General features: G+C 49.1%; 1 protein-coding gene across 3 annotated transcripts in view; it reads right to left on the bottom strand.

Annotated features, from left to right (window-relative positions):
- The window catches only part of STK10 (serine/threonine kinase 10), a 136,981-nt gene extending 121,537 nt beyond the window's left edge, over window positions 1-15,444 (bottom strand). For 2 of the 3 annotated variants that reach the window (XR_012515266.1, XM_039460498.2), the window contains exon 1: window positions 14,984-15,441. Coding sequence is in view for 2 of the 3 variants with exons in the window: in XM_039460498.2 (XP_039316432.1) it covers window positions 14,984-15,139 (156 nt within the window). In the remaining variant the exon portion in view is untranslated. Of the gene's footprint in view, window positions 1-14,983 lie in introns of all 3 variants that reach the window. The other variant, XM_039460497.2, reaches the window with a different exon arrangement.
- Between the last annotated feature and the right edge of the window lie 5,989 nt (window positions 15,445-21,433).

The raw sequence follows: 21,433 nt of genomic DNA, 5'->3' as shown, positions 1-21,433 counted from the left end.
GCCTGTTAGTAAGAAAATATCAGTAAGCTATTCAGGAAGAAGGAGAAAAATGCATCACAGGGGAAGCAGAGAGAAAGGGGAAGAGAAAGAGTGAAGGGGAAGGTGAGTGTGGGGGAGAGAGGGAGAAGGGAGGAGAGAGGGAGAAGGGGGGAGGAGTCCTTTCGGCACCTCCTTGCCCTCCTTGCTCTGCTGACGGGACCCAGAGACACCCTGCACCGCAGGCAGCTTCAGTACCAGCAGCCCCACCCACAGGGTGCCAGGAGGGGCCCCAGGAGCACTCGGCTTCCCTGCCCTGGCGCCCACCCCTTTCCCCTGCCACTTCCTGTGCTAGTCCTGCCTACACCCCTCACCACTTCCTCTGCATGAGAGGCCACCATCCATCGCCATCCAGCTGAGGCAGGCTTGCAAAGAAGGGTGACATTCCTGGGCACAGAAACCACAAGGCCAAGAGCAGACACCGCGTTGAAGCGACCGTGGACTGCCCAGCAAGCCCCTTTGTTTTTCTCTCTGTGCTTTGCAAGAGAAAAGAGACAGGCTCCTGGCCAGAGAGATCTCAGTGAAGTCCCAGCTCTGCCATAAAAAAGCTGTGTGACCCTGAGTTAAGTCACTGCACCTCTCCGGGCCTCTGCTTCATCAGGTGTGGAGTGAGGGTATCCCCCTGCCTTTCACGGGGATAGAAGAATAAATGATGGACAGATAAGAACTGAGCAAAAGTCAACTCCCTACTCATCTACCTTGTTCACTTTGGAAACCACAGGGCCTGGCACAAGTATAGTCTGTTAAGTGCTCAATAAACAATCTAAAGCTAACACTTAGGTGACTTCTTCCAGTGTCCTAGACCAAGTGGTTTCTATGGGTTATCTCATTTCATCTTCCAACAGCCCTATGCGATTGTACCATTACCAGCACCATTTCACAGCTTAAGAAACCGAGGCAGAGATAAGTAAATTCCTCAGGATCACCCAACCTGCAAGAGGTAGAGCCAGGCGCCGGACACGGTGGCTCACACCTGTATAATCCCAGCACTTTGGGAGTCCGAGGTGGGCAGATCACCTGAGGTCAGGAGTTCAAGACCAGCCTGACCAACATGGAGAAGCCTCATCTCTACTAAAAATACAAAATTAGCCAGGCACGGTAGCGCATGCCTGTAATCCCAGACACTCTAGAGGCTGAGGCAGGAAGGAGAATCTCTTGATCAGGAGGTGGAGTTTGCAGTGGGCTGAGATCATGCCACTGCACTCCAGCCTGGGCGAAGGAGTGAGAGTCTGTCCCAAAAAAAAAAAAAAAAAATAGACCCTAGAAGGCTAGCTCTCCCACTGTCCCTTCCACTATGTGAGGACACAGCGAGAAGGCACCATGTATGAAGCTGAGCAGGCCCTCACTAGACACCAACTCTGTGAGAGCCTTGATCTTGGACTTCCCAGCCTCCAAACCATGAGAAATAAAATGTTCACTGTTTGCAAGTCACCCAGTATATGGTATTCTGTATGGCAACCCGAATGAGCCACGCCCCCAAATGCTATTGCAGATCTGGCCCTGCCCTTGGCCATACTCAGTTCCCAAATCCAGTGACCACTGGGTTTGTGGAGGCAACACTAGAGGCCAGATCTGTCATGCCCAACACAGTAGCCACTAGCCACCTGTCACTGTTGAGCACCTGACACATGGCCATGCAGAGGGAGATGTGCCGTAAGAGCAACACCTACCAACTTCAAAGGCTTCGCATGAAAAACGATTTAGCACATTGCTTTAATTTCACATTTATCACATGCTGAAGTGATAAATATACCATGGAACTTCATTTCCCTACTTTTCCTCTGGTTTGAATGAGATGACTGGAAAACCGGCCATTGCCTGTGGCCTGTGACGCTCCCTTGGACAGCATCATTGGCCCAGATGCAGAAGGGACCAACTTACTATATATTTTTTGAGACAGAATCTTGCTGTTGCCCAGGCTGGAGTATAGTGGTGCGATCTCAGCTCACTGGAAACTTTACCTCCCAGGTTCAAGTGCATCTCCTGCCTCAGTCTCCCAAGTAGCTGGAACTACAGGTGTGCACCACCATGCCTGGCTAATTTTTTTATTTTTAGTAGAAACGAGGTTTCACCGTGTTGGCCAGGCTGGTCTCCAACGCCTGACATCAGGTGATCCACCCACCTTGGCCTCCCAAAGTGCTAGGATTACAGGCGTAAGCCACCGTGCCTGGCCCAGGACCAGCTTATCTGATACTTACAGAGAAGACAGGAATCTGAGATTTTCTGTGAAATCTCTTCATTTAAAAATCCTGGCAATCAATTTAAATTTAGTTCAACTTCCACGGGGGCCACACTGCCTGGCCCCATCTTCAGGCCACATCGGACCTAACAGCCAGCAGTCAGCAACGTCGGGCCTCAATGGGCCGGCCTCTCTTCTGGCCTGGACTTCCTTCTCCACCTTATCACCATCCCGCCTGCCGTACCAGGTGGAAGCTTCCCCGCACATGGATGGCTGCCTGTTTGTCCCTGTACAACTCTCATGGGACGTAGCACCTTCCTGTCTCCTCCCCCACAACACACTGGAAGCAGCAGGGGAGGCCACCTTCTTATCCTGAGCACCTACTGTGGCCAACTGAATACTCGCTGTGTGAGCTACTGATGCAATTCCCACAATAGCTCCCGAGGGTGTAGTCAGCCCCACTGTACTCATGGGGAAGCTGAGACAAGCCACTTGCCTGAAAGGACACAGTGACTACGTGGGACAGCCAGGATGCTGTCCTGGCTTCTCTGGCTGCAAGGCCCGTCTTTCATTGCACACCCAGAGACCTGGCACAGGAGGTCAGCAAATACTGTCTGCCAGGCTGAATAAAGAAACGTTAGGCGTTTGAGACCAGTCTCATTCATCTGCACGAGGCAGTGGTTCTCAGATGGAGCCATGATGCTTCCCTCCCCCATGAGGCATGTGGCAATGTCTGGGGACACTTTCGGTTGCCACAGCTGCGAGGAGGCGTTCTGGCATCCAGTGGGTAGAAGCCAGCGATCCTGTGGAACACCCTATAATGCGCAGGACAGCTCATCACAAAGAACAACCTGCCCAAAATGCCAGTCATGCCAGGTGAGGAAGCCTTAGCATGAGGGCTATGCTATGAACACTGAAGTATCTGGCCTTGTCCCAGGTTCAAGACATAGTGGCGGGTCAGGAACTTCTCCATCGGACACCAAGAGCATCAATAATAACACCTCATCGTCATTTCCTGAGCCCTTCCTGGGCGGGGATCAGACACTAAACACATCACCTTCTCCATTCCTATCGGCCCTGTAACCAACTGCATTTTGCAGACACAAGACTCAGGTTCAGAGGAGGAGGTGGCCGCCTACGTGGGGTTCAAACAGAGCCAGGACTGGGACCCAGACCCCACTGAGCCCCAAATCTCTTCCCTTCACCACCACCATTCCACTATCCTCAACAGCAGTGAGCCTGGGAGTGACTACCCAGGGCTGTTCTGGGGTCTGTGGGGTGACAGCCCCTGGAGAGCCCCCTGAGTCTTGGTAACCTCAGGAGGCTAGGCCACAGGGGAGTCCTAGGTGGAGGGTGGGTCCATCTGTTTCAGTCCCTTCCCCTTGCTTGCTTTCGAATCAGCCAAAAAAATTCCCAGACTGGCCAGTGTGAAATCAGTCCCGAAGGGCTGCGGGCACGGCCCCACACAGAAGCCAGACTCGCTTGAAGGGAGTCATCCCCAGGAAGTTCAGACCCCCTTGGTTTGGGGGCTGAGTCACAAGTCAGAAACCCACTCACAATAGCATGGACTTGGGTTTAAAAATACTTAGCTGAGCGGAAACAAGGTTACTGCCTGAGGGCAGATCTCTTTCCGGAGGAGGAGAGCAGCGCTGAGACCTTGGGCAGCCCCGCAGGAAGAGGAAACCCAGGCTTTCAAACTAGTAGGCAGGAGAAGAGGTGAAAGGAGAAGGCCCCTGGCCCAGGGAGGGGCAAGAAGGCCTGGGAGGGCTCCTGCCTCACTTAACCTGGGCTTCCTCTCAACCAGGCAGGGAGGGCAAAATGTCACATCACTCCTGAAGCCAGCACACAGCAGGGGCATCTACGCTCTGCACAGGCCAAGGCCAAGCTGCCAAGGCCCCCTGTGTACTTGAGGGGTCTTAAGAGGACTCAGCAATAGCAAGAGACAAAAGGGACCTATATTAATTTATCTCATTTTATTTTTAAAATCACCCTCCAGGAGAGAGATCCAAGATGGCTGATCACTAGCAGCTCGGGATTGTAGCTCCCAGTGAAAGCGCAAAGAACGAGAGGACGCCATACCTTCACATGAATTCTTGTTGCTCACGCACCAGGAGATTCCCAGTGGAGGAGCCCCACGGGTCGCCAGCGCGACTCTTGTGACCGGCGAGGCGGTTTTGCCGGCGCCTCGGAGCGTCGGTTCTTGGTGCAGAGTCAGAAAAGCACCATCAATCTTAACGCCGCTGATTTAGTCGGTGCAGTGGGTTGCTCAGATTTCGGAGCTGAGAATCAATAAGTCGGACGTCCACTCGGAAACTCAATTACAAAGACAGTAAATACAAAGACCACAGATGGATAAATTTATAACGAAGGGAAGAAAACAGCCAAGAAAGGCTGAGAATACCCAAGATCAGAACGCCTCTTCCTCAGCAGGAGATCCCAGTTCCTCATCAGCAACGAAACAAGGCTTGATGGAGAACGAGTGTGTTCCAATTACAGAAGCAGGCTTCAAAATGTGGATAATGAGAAACTTCTGTGAATTAAAAGAACTTGTTTTAAACCAATCTAAAGAAACTAAGAACTTTGAAAAAAGATTTGACGAAATGTTAACAAGAATACACAATTTAGAGAGGAATATAAGTGAATTGATGGAGCTGGAAAACACAATACGAGAACTTCGTGAAGTATGCACAAGTTTTAACAGCCGAATTGATCAAGCAGAAGAAAGGATATCAGAGGTCGAAGACCAACTCAATGAAATAAAACAAGAAGACAAGATTAGAGAAAAAAGGATAAAAAGGAACAAGCAAAGTCTCCAGGAAATATGGGACTATGTGAAAAGACCTAATCTACGCTTGATAGGTGTACCTGAATGTGACGAAGAGAATGAATCCAAGCTGGAAAATATGCTTCAGGATATTATTCAGGAAAATTTTCCCAACTTAGTAAGGCAGGATAATATTCAACTCCAGGTAATACAGAGAACACCACAGAGATATTCCTCAAGAAGAGCAACTCCAAGGCACATAATCGTCAGATTCACCAGGGTTGAAATGAAGGAGAAAGTACTAAGGGCAGCCAGAGAGAAAGGTCAGGTTACCCACAAAGGGAAGCCTATTAGCAGCAGATCTCTCAGCAGAAACCCTACAAGCCAGAAGAGAGTGGGGACCAATATTTAATATCCTTAAAGAAAAGAACTTTCAACCCAGAATTTCACATCCAGCCAAACTAAGCTTCACAAGTGAAGGAAAAATAAAGTTTTTTGTGAATAAGCAAGCACTCAGAGATTTCATTACCACCAAGCCTGCTTTACAAGAGCTTCTGAAAGGACCACTACACATAGAAAGGAACAAACAGTATCAGCCTTTCTAAAAAAAATACCAAAAAGAGCATCAATATAATGAAGAATTTACATCAACTAATGGGCAAAATAGCCAGCTAATATTAAGTGGCAGTATTAAACTCACATATATTATTATTAATTCTAAATTTAAATTAACTAAATCCCCCAATCCAAAGACAGACAGGCAATTTGAATAAAAAACTAAAACCCATCAGTATGCTGCATCCAGACCCATCTCACATTCAAGGATACACAAAGACTCAAAACAAGGGACGCAGAAGGATTTACCAACCAAACAGAAAGTTAAAATAAATAAATAAAAAGCAGAAGTTACAATTAAGCAACAAAGATCAAAAGAAGCAAAGAAGGACATTATATAATGATAAAAGGATCAATGCAACAACAAGAAGAGCTAAAGATCCTAAATATATACGCACCCAATACAGGAATACGTAGATCAGTACCACATCATATCAACTTAGAAGTGTAAACGAAATGCTGGTTGGCTCCTTGTTTGTTATTCTCTTCCCTCATTTTCTTTTATATCTCCATTATTAAGGACAATTATAGGCATACCCATATTTAGATTACATTCTAGCCCGGGCAATAAAGCAATACCCCCATCCTCTCTCCCTCTTCCTCTTTCTCTTTCTTCCTCTTCTTTATTCTTTTTCTTATAAAAAAAAAAAAAAAAAAAAAAAAAAAAATCACCCTCCATTAGGCATATGCTTTGACGTAGTGACTCCCTTTGAAAGTCTAGCCTAGGCCGGGCATGGTGGCTCACACCTGTAGTCCCAGCACTTTGGGAGGAGGAAGTGGGCAGATCACCTGAGGTCAGGAGTTCGAGACCAGCCTGGCCAACATGGCAAAACCCCATCTCTACTAAAAATACAAAAATTAGCCTGCGGGCTAATTAGTGGCAGGCACCTGCAATCCCAGCTACTCGGGAGGCCAACGCAGGAGAATCACTTGAACCTGGGAGGCGAGGTTGCAGTGAGCCGAGATGGTGCCACTACACTCCAGCCCGGGCAAAAAAGTGCAACTCCATCTGAAAAAAAATATATATATAGCCTAAAAAATAATTTAAAATACAGTAACAACCGGGCACAGCGGCTCATGTCTGTAATCGCAGCACTTGGGAGGCCAAGGCGGGTGGATCACTTGAGGTCAGGAATTCCAGGAATTCCAGACCAGTCTGGCCAACATGATGAAACCCAGTCCCTATTAAAAATAGAACAAATATATATACACATATTAGCCCGGCATGGTGGCGCACACCTGTAATCCCAGCTACTCAAGAGGCTGGAGCAGGAGACTCACTTGAACCCAGGAAGCAGAGGTTGCAGTGAGCCGAGATCACTGCAGAGCCCCCCGGGCTCTTTTTTTTAGTTTAAAATAGAAATTTATTCTCAGAATAATGCACAAAAGCACAGGTTGAGGCTACTGTTGGGAGGCTTTCCTCCCTCTCTCTTCCTCCTCGCCCTCTCTGAATGCCAGGGAGAACACAGTTGAAGGAAACATGCAGTCACAAACAATGATCAGTTCTAAAGACAAAAAGGTTTGGTCCAAAAGAACTCAGCATAATTAATCCAGTGACTGTGAAGAGCTTCACTGAGAAGGATTAGGATATTGCAGATGTAGTTTTTCCACAGGGTGGCTCTTCAGTGCACCAGCGGGGCCTGCTTGAGGGAGATGAGCACTGAGCACATGTGGGAGATGTCTTTAGCCTGCTTGCTGGACTTGGGGTTAAAGTCACACAGCCAGGCCACCCGTTCTCACACAGTGCCTGGGGACGACCCATCAATGTCATTTACAAAGGCTTCTTCTGCTGCCCTGTGGTTTGCTTTTGTTTTCTGTAGCTGCTCGTCCTGTCTCGAATACCACTCTACACTCCAAGTCTGGCGGACAGAGTAAGACTCCGTCTCAAATAAAATAAAATACAGCAAGAACTGTACAAAGCTGCTCATCAAGATACAGTCAGCTCTGTAAAAACCCTTATTTTGAACCTGCCAACTTTTCATCAGCACCATCGACATGCTAGGGAGTGACTCTTAGCATTAGCTAAGGTCGTGTTTGCTTACGTACAGAAACAGCAAGTGAACGCAGTAGGTGAATGCAGAAAACTGCTTTCAGCTGATCTGGGTGTTGAAGGAATGCACAAAACACACACGCACACGCCTCCATCATCCATCAACCACCTCTGAGCCCCACCCAGGTGCGTCTGCCATCAGATGATCCGCGAATGCACCTCCTCCCACAGCCTCCCACACTGCTGCCTGCCCAGCACCCACGCCCGCCCATGCGGCGAATCCTTTTTAAGTAAAATGCCTACTTACTGCAGCATGTGTGTGTGTGTGTGTGTGTGTGTGTGTGTCTTCTCCACGTAACTTGTGTAAAACTGCACTACTGGTTTTTCGATTCTGAACTTTTTTTAAAAGACGCCGTTAGTGAAGTTCTTGAGTGCTGTACTCTCAACCCCATTCTTCCCATAAGACCTCTAGTTTTTACTGCATGATTTTGCATAGCTCTGTGGTTTTCACAAAGGCATAATTGTCTTCTACTACATATTAAGTAAAGTGCCTAGCACAGTGCCTGGCATACGATTATTTAATCTATTTTAAATTTCTTCTCCTTTTTTGAGACAGAGTCTTGCTCTGTCCCCCAGGCTGGAGTGCAGTGGCACGAGCTCGGCTCACTGCAACCAGGTGGCACTCCTGGGTTCAAACGATTCTCCTGCCTCAGCCTCCCTGAGTAGCTGGGATTACAGGCACCTGCCACCACGCCAGGCTAATTTTTGTATTTTCAGTAGAGACAAGGTTTCGCCATGTTGGCCAGGCTGGTCTCAAACTCCTGACCTCAGGTGATCCTCCCACCTTGGCCTCCCAAAGTGTGATAACAGGTGTGAGCCACCGCGCCCAGCCATATTTTAACTCTTTTTTGTTTGTTTGTGATTACAGGTGTGAGCCACCGCGCCCGGCTAATTTTTTATTTTTAATTGTTGCTATTTGTTTGGTAAATTCCCAGTTTTGCAAAATAATAAATTTTTTAAAGGTTTAAAAAGGCCAGGCTTGGTGGCTCATCCCAGTAATCCCAGCACTTTGAGAGGCCAAGGAGAGCAGATCACAAGGTCAAGAGTTTGAGACCAGCCTGGCCAACATGGTGAAATCCCGTCTCTACTAAAAATACAAAAATTAGCTGGGCGTGGTGGTGAGCACCTGTAATCCCAGCTACTTAGGAGGCTGAAGCAGGAGAATTGCTTGAACCCGGTAGGCGGAGGTTGCGGCGAGCTGAGACTGCCTCCCTGCATTCTAGCCTGGGTGACAGAGCAAGACTCCATCTTGAAAAAAAAAAAAAGTATGAAAACAACAAAAAATCAAAACCAAAGCAATTTTCTATTTTTTGTTTGTTTGTTTGTTCTGAGACAGGCTCTCAGGGTCTCATTCTGTTTCCTGGGCTGGAGCGCAGCGGCAGGATCTCAGCTCACTGCAACTGCTGCCAGCCAGGCTCAAGTGACCCTGCCACCACAGCTTCCTGAGTAGCTGGGACCACAGGCCCATGCTACCACACCCAGCTACTTTTTTATTATTATTTTGTTTTGAGATGGAGTTTCACTCTTTAGCCCAGGCTGGGGTGCAGCAGTGCTATTGCAGCTCACTGCAATCTCCCCCTTCCAGTTTCAAGCGATTCTCCTGCCTCAGCTTCCTGAGTAGCTGGGATTACAGGTGCCCATCACCAGGCTCGGCTGATTTTTGTATTTTTAGTAGACACTCGGTTTCACCATATTGGCCAGGCTGGTCTCGAACTCCTGACCTCATGATCTGCCTGTCTCGGACTCCCAAAGCGCTGGGATTACAGGTATGAGCCACCGTGCCCGACCAATTCTTTGCATTTTTCGTGGAGATGGAGTTTCATTATGTTGCTCAGGCTGGCAAAGCAATTCTTAAGAAGGATACCAGGCTCAGTAGCTCATACCTGTAATCCCAGCACTTTGGAAGGCTGAGGCAGGACGATCACTTGAGTGTAGGAGTTCAAGACCAACCTGGACAATATAACAAGACCCAATCTCTACAAAAATTTAAATTAGTCAGGTGTGGTGGCGTGTGTCCATAGTCACAGCTACTCTGGTAGCTGAGGCAGGAGGATCCCCTGAGCCCAGGAGTTTGAGGCTACAGTGAGCAATGATGGTGCCACTGCACTCCAGTCTGTGTGACAGAGTAAGACACTGCCTCTAAAAACAAACCAAAAGACGCAGAAAAACCATCTCAGCCTGCTAACCCAACTCCTTTCATTTCTTTTTATTTTTTTTTTTTGAGGCGGAGTTTCGCTCTTGTTACCCAGGCTGGAGTGCAATGGTGTGATCTCAGCTCACCGCAACCTCCGCCTCCTGGGTTCAGGCAATTCTCCTGCCTCAGCCTCCTGAGTAGCTGGGATTACAGGCACGTGCCACCATGCCCAGCTAAAATTTTTGTATTTTTAGTAGAGATGGAGTTTCACCATGTTGACCAGGATGGTCTCGATCACTTGACCTCGTGATCCATCTGCCTTGGCCTCCCAAAGTGCTGGGATTACAGGCTTGAGCCACCGCGCCCGGCTTTTTTTTTTTTTTAATTATTATTTTTTTAAAGCCAGTCAAATTTAGCAGTGGGGGGTTGTATACCAACTTTCATGACACTAATGTTAATAAGTTCTGATCACCCACTACCTTCGGACCAGCCTCCTTTCATTCCTCATGTTCCCCGTCCACACTGGGTGAATGAGGACCGTGCCGCCTGCTGTTGTAACAGTAAGCCCACCCCACTAACGTCAGCTGTTCCCACTCGACCTATCACCTTTTCCCCTTTCTACCTCCTCTTCACAATGAAGATGATTTTCAGTGATAAGAATTTTAAAACCAAATAGCTTGTAAACTTTACTTTTTTTTTTCTCTTTTTTTCTTTTTTTTTTTGAGACAGAGTCTCGCTCTGTTGTGCAGGCTGGAGTGCCAGCAGCATAATCTCGGCTCTCTGCAACCTCTGCCTCCCAGGTTCAAGTGATTCTCCTGCCTCGGCCTCCGAGTAGCTGGGATTACAGGCTTACAGGCATGTGCCACCATGCCCGGCTAATGTTTTGTATTTTGTTTCGTTTTGTTTTGTTTTTTAAAGACTGGGCTGGCCGGGTGTGGTGGCTTAAGCCCGTAATCCAAGCACTTTGGAGGCCAAGGTGGGCGGTTCCCCTGAGGTCGGGAGTTCAAGACCAGCCTGACCAACATGGTGAAACACCGTCTTTAAAAAAATAAATAAAAATAAAATAAATAAAGACGGACTTGGATTACAGGCATGAGCCACTAAGCCCAGCCTGTTTTGTATTTTTAATAAAGATGGGGTTTCACCATATTGGCCGGGCTGGTCTTGAACTTCTGACTTCATGATCCGCCCATCTCAGCCTCCCAAAAGGCTGGGATTACAGGCTAGGATCACCACACCTGCACCCAGCCCAGTCTGTATCCTAGTAATGAACTAAGAATGGTTTTCTTTTGAAACCAATTTGCAATCACAAAGGGATTGGGTGAGAATGAGATAGACGTGGCACAAAATCAATCCTATCCTCCTATCTTTCTCCTGAGGCAGATAGATAAAGACTCATCAGGGAGAAGAGGAGAAAGGAGGCTTGATATCTTGGAGACTGCTAATGTGGAGACTCATCAGGAAATCTGGAATCTTAGAGTCCTCCCTAACAGTGTTGACAAATTCAAATTTCCAAGGCCAGGAAAGACCTCAGGAAGCCTTCATCACTTAGGCTGTCAGAAGAAAAACAGTACTGCTGGCGGTCCCTCCTCAGCTCCCTGCCAACTGCTTTCTCAGGTGCCATGTCAAAACGGAATCTCTGGCTCCAGCCACAAAACCAAGATGGAATGTTTGGTTTGGGTTACTTCAGTGACCAGGCCAGGGAACAACCAAACTACGTGGGCAGGAGTCGTGGTCCTTGATTAGCGGGGTCTTTAGTAAAAGCAATACCTGCTTCGACTTCAGCCAGGAGGGGTGAGTCAACAGCACCTCTCCAGAGTAGGCAGCCTGGGTGACAGTGATCTCTGATCCAGGATGGGTCTTCCTTAGTTGGTGACTAAGGAAAAAGTGTTCAACTGAGGCCCAGAGCTCTGGATGCTAGTCCCTTCTCTTCTCTGGGCACCAAGGCATATGGGGTTGGCTTAGGTCAGAGGGGTACATGCTAAGGCCAAGTAGGTAATAGAATAGATTGCTCAGGTCTATCAGCCATCACATAGCTCTCTTGGTCTGGCTCTCCCTTAATTAAGAGAAAATCGTGGATTCAGAGAGGTAGGGGGAGAGGCCTGTGGTGGAGCCAGCTCACAACTTTGAGAATTAAAGTCACTTTTTTGTTGTGGTCATTGTTTTTGAGATGGCGTCTCCCTCTGTCACCCAGGCTTAAGGGCAGTGGTGCGATCTTATCACTGCAATCTCTGACTCACGGGTTCAAGCAATTCTCCTGCCTCAGCCTCCTAAGTAGATAGGATTATAGGCATGCACCACCACGCCCAGCTAATTTTTTATTTTTGCATTTTTAGTAGAGTTGCGGTTTTGCCGTGTTGCCGCAGCTGGTCTCAAACTCCTAACCTCAAGTGATCCACCCACCTCGGCCTCCTGAAGTGCTGGGATTACAGGGGTGAGCCACGGCACCAGGCCCTGGAGTCACTTTTTTAAAAACTGACTTTCCACATGCTTTGGAGAACCAAGAGGAGACGGTATAGCTTGTGAACTGGATAAGTTCCTTTGTATGAAACTTTCAGAGTAGCAGGGGAGTCCTACGGGGCTAAAGCAGGCGGAAACACAACCGAAAATGACAAGGGGAAATCTTACCGGCGTAAAAACAAAGTTCTGCATTTAAGTTTAAAGGAAGATGAACCCTATGAAGCCAGGACACATCGCAGAGAAGGGGACAAGAAGGCAATTGGAAGAAACAAAATCCATTTCCCTAATGAAGAAACAAAAAAGAAAACAACAAAAACCTTGAGAGCGAACAGCATACACTGTAAACAGCAAGTGAACATCCCGGAGAAAGTGGGTCCTGCGGTGAGCTGACCGAGGGTCCTGCTGCCTTCACGGCAGTCAGAGCACAGCTCCAGGAGCAGGCTCTGTCTAAGCCAGGCAAGGGCACTGACACTGTCCAGCGAGAGGTACAAGGCTGAGGACCATTCTCTGGTGCCACCAGGAGGAAGATGCAGCTCTGAGAAGAGTAAAGAAAAGGTGTGCTGAGGAGAGGGTGAGCTGGCTGCCCTCAAATATGCGCAAGGCCCTCAGGCACAGGAGGACAGCAAATCGGGGCAGTCCAAAAACACTGCCTCTCATCACAAGACCTCTCCCCACCCGGTAACGGGAAGTGTGGGCTCAGACGGAAGGTGGTAAGGTAACGAAAGAGGCACCGGATCAAGCACGGTGGCTCACGCCTGTAATCCTAGCACTTTGGAAGCCCAAGGCATGAGTTTGAGATCTGCTTAGACAACATGGTGAAACCTTGTCTCTACTAAAGATACAAAAATTAGCCAGGCGTGGTGGCTGAGGTAGGAAAATCACTTTAACCTGGGAAGTGGAGGCTGTAGTGAGCTGAGATCAAACCACTGCATTCCAGCTTGCCCACCAGAGTGAGACTCCATCTCAAAAAAAGAAAAAAAAAAAAAAAAAAGAGGCACCAGGAGGGCCTGGTTGGTCTCAAAATTGCCACCACTCCAGGTCAGGTGCCAACACTTTGGAATGCTGACAGGCTGACCTCATGAGCTGAGTTCATGACCAGCCTGGGCAACATGGCCAAACCCCAACTCTACAGAAAACACAAAATGTAGCCAGGCTGTGGTGTGCACCTGTAGTCCTAGCTACTCAGGAGGCTGAGGCATGAGAATCACTTGAGCTCAGGAGGCAGACGTTGCAGTGAGCCAAGATCGCACCACTTTACTCCAGACTGGGCAACAGAGGAAAACCCTGTCTCAAAAAAAAAAGAAAAGAAAAGAAAAGAAAAAGAAAAACATTGGCACCACTCCAAGTCCCTAGAGCAGTACATCTCAAACCTATTTGCTTAGTAATCACCTAAGTGATTTTTGCTTTTGTCGCCCAGGCTGGAGTACAGTGGTGCCATCTCGGCTCACTGCAACCTCTGTCTCGTGAGTTCCAGCAATTCTCCTGCCTCAGACTCCGGAGCAGCTAGGACTACAGGCACGAACCACCACATCGGGCTAATTTTTTTGTATTTTTAGTAGAGACGGAGTTTCACCATGTTGGTCAAGATGTTCTCCATTTCCTGACCTTGTGATCTGCCCAACTTGGCCTCCCAAAGTGCTGAGGTTACAGGCGTGAGCCACTGCTCCCAGCTGAGATTTGTCACTTCTCACAAGCTCCCAAATGATGCTATCATTGGTCATCTAGGAATAATTTTGGTAACTAGACGATAGACCACTTTCAAGTCAGAGGAAGCCTTCTCTGTGGTCCAGCCTCCTAGAAGGGCAATCCTCGGGTCAGAGTGGCCCACAATCTACAGGAGCCCCAAGGAGGAGGACGGTGGCTTAGGAGAGAGGTGCTCTCCTGGAGGTATACACGAATTTAACAAGTGGGAGTCTCCCAGCAAAAGTTTTCTTAGGGGAAAGGAGGGAATCAAGCTGTAGGTGTTGGCTCCCTAAAACAATTCAGCACCTCAGAATTAGTTCCCAACAACAGACCAACGTCCTCTCGCCTCACTTCTCTAGATTCGATCAGCTCTGCCCCATCCACTCCACAAAAGCTCTCTGCCCCGTCTTCCTCTAAGGGAGAGGTGACTGCAGGCTGGGAGACTCCCCAGCTGTGACTCAGACCGACGGAATCAAATCTGTTCCCCGCGGCTCGGCATTCCCCAGACCCGGACCTCCCCCTCTGCCCGGCCCCACCTCTCACTCCAGAGGCCATCCCACCCCCCTTCCCAGTCTCTGGCTCATCTTCAGATGTGTCCCCAACTCCCAACCCTTCCAAGCGCTGCCGAGTTTCTCGGTCCCCGTCGCCTCGATATTCCCACAGCATCTGTGTGGTCTCTCTTTTTAGAAAGTGTGCCCCGTTATCACAGTTTTACGGAAGGTCCCCGGAAGGTGCCTCGAGTGGCCCTCTCGGATGCTGGGGTCCTGTCAGCGCCCCTTTGTCTCCCCGTGCGGCGCTGAGCGCAGTGCGGGACGCACAGGAAGTGCTCTGAAACAGGACTGGGGCGGGGGCGGCAGCCGTGCCCGGAGGGGGCGCCCAGAACACAGGGACTCGGCCGGATCGAGTGCTGTTCCCCCCAAAGAACAAGAGTCACCGGGACGGGAGCCAGGAACCCCGAGCTCAGCCCTCAGAACCAGAGTCAGGCTGGCCGGGGCCGGGGCGGGCGCCCTTCCTTCCGGAGCCCCTCGGAGCGCGCCCGGCCACCCACCTCCGCGCCCTCACCTTGTAAACCTTGCCGAAGGCGCCGTCGCCCAGCTCGCCCACGATCTCCCACACCTCGTTGGGGTCCAGGTCGCGGCGGACATGCTCGTATTCGCGGGACTTTCTCTTTTCGAAGGTAGACAGGCGCAGGATGCGGCGGAAATTGGCGAAAGCCATGGCCAGGGGCGCAGTGGCGCCGGCTCAGGCTCGGGCTCTGGCTGTGGCTGTGGCTGTGGCTGTGGCTGTGGCTCTGGCCGCCGCGAGGAGAAGGAGAGGAGGAGTTGGAGGACGCTGCGGCTCTCGGGATTCTCCCGAGACCCGCCCTTCCCCGCAGCCCGACCTCGATCAAGTGCGCTTCGGGCAGCGCCGCGCCGGGAGCACCCGGAACCGCGCAGGCGGCCGCGTCCCCGCCCCCGCCCTGTCAGTCCCCGGGGCCGCCTCCCTCGTGCCGGCCCCGCAGCCCCCGCCGGCCCTGCCCGCGAGAGCCCCGGACCGGTTCCGGGGGACCGTCCCCGCGCCCGCCCACCGGCGGGCTCCACCTGCAGCTCCCCGGCAGCGCCCCGAGACCCCCTAATTGGCTGCGGGTGCTCCCCGGCTCCGCCCGTCGCCGCAGGGCACTCTGGAAACTGTAGTCCCCGCACACCCCGCGCCGCGAGCCGCGGGCCGGGCTTTGGAGAAGCTTCGGGGTTCGCTGGGTGCGACCGCTCGAGGTCTCTGGAGCCCTCCCGCCACGCCGCGTGACTCCCAAAACTTTTGAGGGAGCGAGCGGGACGGCGACTTGGTATTTCGCCACCGCCCACGGATCGCTGTCAGCGCCCAGAAGGTGAACCTGCACTTGTTCATTTAATCCTCCCGCAGCTGTCCCGCGAGGCTGCCCTCGCCCCCACTTTAACGATGGGGACGCCGGCGGGCGAGAGCACTCGCCCGGGGCGCACACCCCGGCTTCCCGTCCGTTGCGGGTTCCTCTGCGCCGTGCTGCCTCCTAGTGTGCGGTGGGGAGCGCCGGGGCAGCCCGGTGCGTCCCTGCAGGCCCGGCTTTCCAGGGGCTCCCCTCCGCGATCCGCAAACCTGCCAGGATTAGAGAGCTGTGACAAAGAGCTCCCTTGGCACTGATTTATCTTTACTTCATGACGCGTTTGCAGATGTATTTGCATAGTAGATAAAAACTTTATTTTAATTTTTAATTTCCCAGTTTCAAGATAGATGAGCGCACTACATACAGATCAAACTCAAGTCTTCTTTGAGCACCTTCGTCCTGGATCCTGGCCCCTTGAGTCACTTCACTGCTACTGTTGCCTGTTTGTGCTCTAGACGGTTAGAACATGCTTCTACCTGAATCTACGGAGAGGGCGGGGGGGGGGGGGGGACGGGCAATCTGCAAGGCTAATTATGGGGACCCTCTCTCGTAAACAAATTGAGCCTTTGCTAATGTCACACTTCAATATCCCCAACCCCAGAGAACGGCCATGTTGATGTGTTTTTGCCCCTTCCTCGATGCTTTGTTCGAAAATGTCCCTTGAGCGGTGTGCAAACACCAAGCACGGTTTTCCGCTGGGAAAGCCAGCTAAAGACGCCTGCGATGCTGGTAGTGGTCGGCGCAGAGGGTGTCCTGGCCGTCCAGAATGCTTCCGCAGATGCAGGAGTGCCTGGAATTGTAGTGTCTTTATCTCTAAAGGAAGGAAATGCCACTCAACGCTGACTGTTTCATTGAGTCAAGCGCTGTCTGAACCTCCCAGGACATGCTGAAAGGCAGGTCTTTGATTTGTTTCAGAACATTTGGCCAACTATACGAAGGGGGTGGGGAGACCAAGAGGGTTGCTTCCGTGCTAGGAGATGAAGGCTCTGACTTCCTAGAATGCTGTAGGCCTGGAGGGCTCTGAAGGTCATAAGACTCCGACAAGCTCTGAGAGCTTCTGGGAGGCGGGGTGGGAAGGGGGCGGGGGCGGGCACCGTGGCTCATGCCTGTAATCCTAGCACTTTAGGAGGCCGAGATGGGCGGATCATGAAGTCAAGAGATCGAGACCATCCTGGCCAACATGGTGAAACCCCGTCTTTACTAAAATACAAAAATGAGCTGGGCATGGTGGCGTGCGCTTGTAGTCCCAGCTACTTGGGAGGCTGAGGCAGGAGAATCACTTAAACCTGGGAGGTGGAGGTTGCAGTGAGCTGAGATCGCACCACTGCACTTCAGCCTGAGGACAGAGTGAAACTCCGTCTCAAAATAAATAAATAAGAAATAAAAATAAAGAGGTTCATTCAATAAAATTAAGTGAAAGAAGCCAGACACAAAGGGCCCTGTGTTCTACAAATTCCCATTTATAGGAAATGTCTAGAAAAGGCAAATCATACAAACAGAAAGTAGATTAATGGTCGCCTGGAGCTGGTGTGAAATGGGAATTAACTGTACATGAACAATAAACAGTCTAATTGGGGTGATGAAAATGTTCTAAAACTGCACAGTGGTGACAATTTCATAACTTGGTAAATTTGCCAAAAATAACTGAATTGTAAACTTTCATTTTTGTTAATGGATAAATCTTATGTGTAAATTACACCTCAGAAGCATTGTAAGAAACACATTGAGGTTCAATAGAATTAATGCTACTTCTTTGAAATCGCTAATAGACAGACTAGTCAAAGAAAAAAAAAAGGGGCCGGACACCGTGACTCACGCCTGTAATTTCGGCACTTTGGGAGGCCGAGCTGGGTGGATCACCTGAGGTAAGGAATTCAAGACCAGCCTGGCCAAAACAGCAAAACCTCAGCTCTACTAAAAATACAAAATTTAGCTGGGCAGGGTGGTGCGTGACTGTAATCCCAACTACTTGGGAGGCTGAGGCAGAAGAATCACTTGTACTCGGGAGACAGAGGTTGTAGTAAGCCAAGATCGTACCACTGCATTCCAGCCTGAGGAACATGGCAAGACTCTGTCTCAAAAAAAAAAGAAAAAGAAAAGAAAAGAAAAAGAAAAAAGAATTGGTGAAAGATTCACTGGAAGAAACAAAAATGAAAAGGGAACATAATATTAGATACTGTAGATATTTTGAAAATCACAAAGTGATATTTTAGACAAATTTATGTAAATAAATGTTTTAATTTACATAAAATGGGTAATTATTGAGAAGAAAATATAAAAGATAGGTAAAAATAACTTCAATAAGAAATAAAAATCAGGCTGGGCGTGGTGGTTTACGCCTGTAATCCCAGCACTTTGGGAAGCCGAGGCGGGAAGATCACGAGGTCAAGAGATGGAGACCATCCTGGCCAACATGGTGGAACCCTGTCTCTACTAAAAATACAAAAAAAATTAGCTGGGCGTGGTGATGCGCGCCTGTAGTCCCAGCTACTCGGGAGGCTGAGGCAGGAGAATTGCTTGAACCCGGAAGGCGGAGGTGGCAGTGAGCCGAGGTCGTGCCTCTGCCCTCCAGCCTGGTGCCTGGTGACTGAGTGAGATGCTGTCTCAAAAAAAGAAAAGAAAAGAAAAGAAAAGAAAAGAAAAGAAATAAAAGCTTAGCCGGGCATGGTGGCTCATGCCTGTAATCCCAGCACTTTGGAAGGCTGAGGCAGGAGGATCACCTGAGGTTAGGGGTTTGAGACCAACCTGACCAATATGGTGGAACCTTGTCTTTAATTAAAAAAAAAAAAAAAGAAAAAGAAAAAGAAAAAATTGCCGGGTGCGGTGGCTCACGCCTGTAATCCTAGCACTTTGGGGGGCTGAGATGGGTGGATCAGGAAGTCAAGAGACTGAGACCATCCTGGCCAATATAGTGAAATCCCATCTCTACTAAAATACAGAAATTAGCTGGGCGTGGTGTTGCATACCTGTAGTCCCAGCTACTTGGGAGGCTGAGGCAGGATAATTGCTTGAACCCGGGAGGTGGAGGTGGCAGTGAGTCAAGATCGTGCCACCGCACTCCAGCCTGGTGCCTGACAACATAGTGAGACTCTGTCTCAAAAAAAAAGAAAGAAAAGAAAAGAAAAGAAAAAAGAAATAAAAACCTAAATAAACCAGTAACCAATAAAGAAATCAAATCAAGAATAATTCCGGGCACCGTGGCTTATGCCTGTAATCCCAGCACTTTGGTAGACTGAGACAGGTGGGTCACCTGAGGTCAGGAGTTCAAGACCAGCCTGGGCAACATGGTGAAACCCTGTCTCTACTACAGAACCATAGCTCAGTGCAGTTTCAAACTCCTGGACTCAAGCAATCCTCCTGCCTCAGCCTCCCAAGCAGCTAGGACTACAGGCCTGGCTTATTTTTTATTTTGTAGAGACAGGGTCTCACCATGTCACCCAAGCTGATCTCAAACACCTGGCCTCAAACAATCCTGACTTGGCCTCCCAAATTTCTGGGATGACAGGAGTGAGTCACCGTGCCAGCCTGGGAGCTTTTTTGCCCTTTATTTTACTTTATTTTATTTATTTATTTATTTATTTATTTATTTATTTATTTATTTATTTTGAGATGGAGTCTTGCTCTGTCACCCAGGCTGGAGTCCAGTGGCATGATCTTGGCTCACTGCAACCCCTGCCTTCCAGGTTCAAGTGATTCTCCTGCTTCAACCTCCAGAGTAGCTGGGATTACAGGCATGCGCCACCACACCCGACTAATTTTTGTATTTTTAGCAGAGACGGGGTTTCACCATGTTGGCCAGGCTGGTCTCGAACTCCTGACCTGGTGATCCACCCACCTTGTCTCCCAAAGTGCTGGGATTACAGGTGTCAGTCACCAAGCCCAGCCAGAAATGCTGCTAATTTTATAGTGATTTTTGTATCCAGAAACTTTGCACCCAGCCCTTCTTTGTCCTTTCTAGGCACACCACTCTCCCAGCAACTCCACCTGTTCACTTATTCTGGACTCACCAACCCAGAATCTCTTTGATATCTATCCTTTTAGCCTTTTACAGAGGGCTCTTACATAGCCATGATTAATTAAATCATTGGCCATTAGGGATTGAGTCAATCTCCAGCCTCTCTCCCCTCCCTGGAAGTCAGTTGGATGGAGTGCTGCAAGTGCCAGCCTTTTAATCACACGGTTCGTTCCTCTGGCAACCAGCTCCAAATTTGTTGATTTCCAAAAGTCACCAAATTAACGTAAATTCAGGTGTGGTTAAAAGGGGATTTTGCTGGGCACAGCAGCTCACACCTGTAATCCCAGCACTTTGAGAGGCTGAGGCAGGTGGATCACCTGAGATCAGGAGTTCTAGACCAGCCTGGCCAACATGGTGAAACCCCATCTCTACTAAAAATACAAAAAATTAGCCAGGTATGGTGGTGGACGCCTGTAATCCCAGCTACTTGGGTGGCTGAAGCAGGAGGATCACTTGAACCTGGGAGACGGGGGTTGCAGTGAGCCAAGATCCCGCCATTGCACTCCAGCCTGGGCAACAAGAGCAAAACTCCATCTCAAAAAAATTAATGGGTTGGGGGGAGTGCTTTTTATGAATGAAAACAAAAGAGACTTCTTTCACCTTTCTAGCTTTTAACACTTAGGAAATTATAGGGTTTATGAGCTGGGTGTCAGGAACTAGGGAAGACCAAATGTATATTTCTTATCATAAATCACAGTCTCATAGTAGTGGTTTCTTGTTCTCAGCTTTTGCCAGAACAAGTTCCCTGAGAACTTAGAAAAAGAGGCCAAGAAATCAGAGTCAATAGGCTCACAGGCTAAAAAGTCAAGCAGAGCACAGATTATGATCTCCAAATACAATTTTTTACTAAATAATACCACGGTTCCTTGGAGAAGTAGGTTGTAGGTCTGAGATAGAAAATGTCCATCCTATTCTCACATTAATACCCATACCTCTGCCTTGAAAGAGAATACACAATGTGTACAGGTGACAAATATGCACATATAACAATGCTCAGTGTCATTAGTCGATTTAGGAAAGCATATAAAAATCATTGACTTTGGCCAGGCGCCGTAGCTCATGCCTGTAATCCCAGTACTTTGGGAGGCGGAGGCAGGTGGATCACCTGAAGGTCAGGAGTTCGAGACCAGCCTGGCCAACATGGTGAAACAAAGATTGATTTGTTTATGTTATAATTGGCAGGGAGGATTAACGGACTAAACCGGCCTTGGGTTTTATGCCCTGGGGAGCATGACTTGCTGGGCTAAAGCGTTGAAGCCATTCTGTGTCTAGGTGGAGACAGGAACAGCGCTCGAGTTGTTCTGGCCAGCCTCTCCTTATCTCAGGTTGTATTCACAGCACATTCTACATTTATTCTTGAGAATCCAAATGAGAAATCAATGTGAACTGGGTTGTCCAGGGCCACCCAGAGACCTGTCCTGCATTACTGTGGAGACAAAAGTGACTCCATCTTGGATGCTAATCTGCCATGTTGACTTCTAAGTAACCCCAGTCCCATGAACGATCCCAGATTCCTACTTTATTTACTGTCCTTTAGTGAAAGAACATGTACTCACTATGAATCCTGCCTTTACATCAACGCAACCTTGACATTATCATA

This window comes from Saimiri boliviensis, chromosome 20 (genome assembly GCF_048565385.1).
Source record: "Saimiri boliviensis isolate mSaiBol1 chromosome 20, mSaiBol1.pri, whole genome shotgun sequence".
NCBI classification, from domain to species: Eukaryota; Metazoa; Chordata; class Mammalia; order Primates; family Cebidae; genus Saimiri; species Saimiri boliviensis.
The sequence above is the reverse complement of the archived record's forward strand: the minus strand, read 5'-3'. Positions and strand labels throughout refer to the sequence as shown.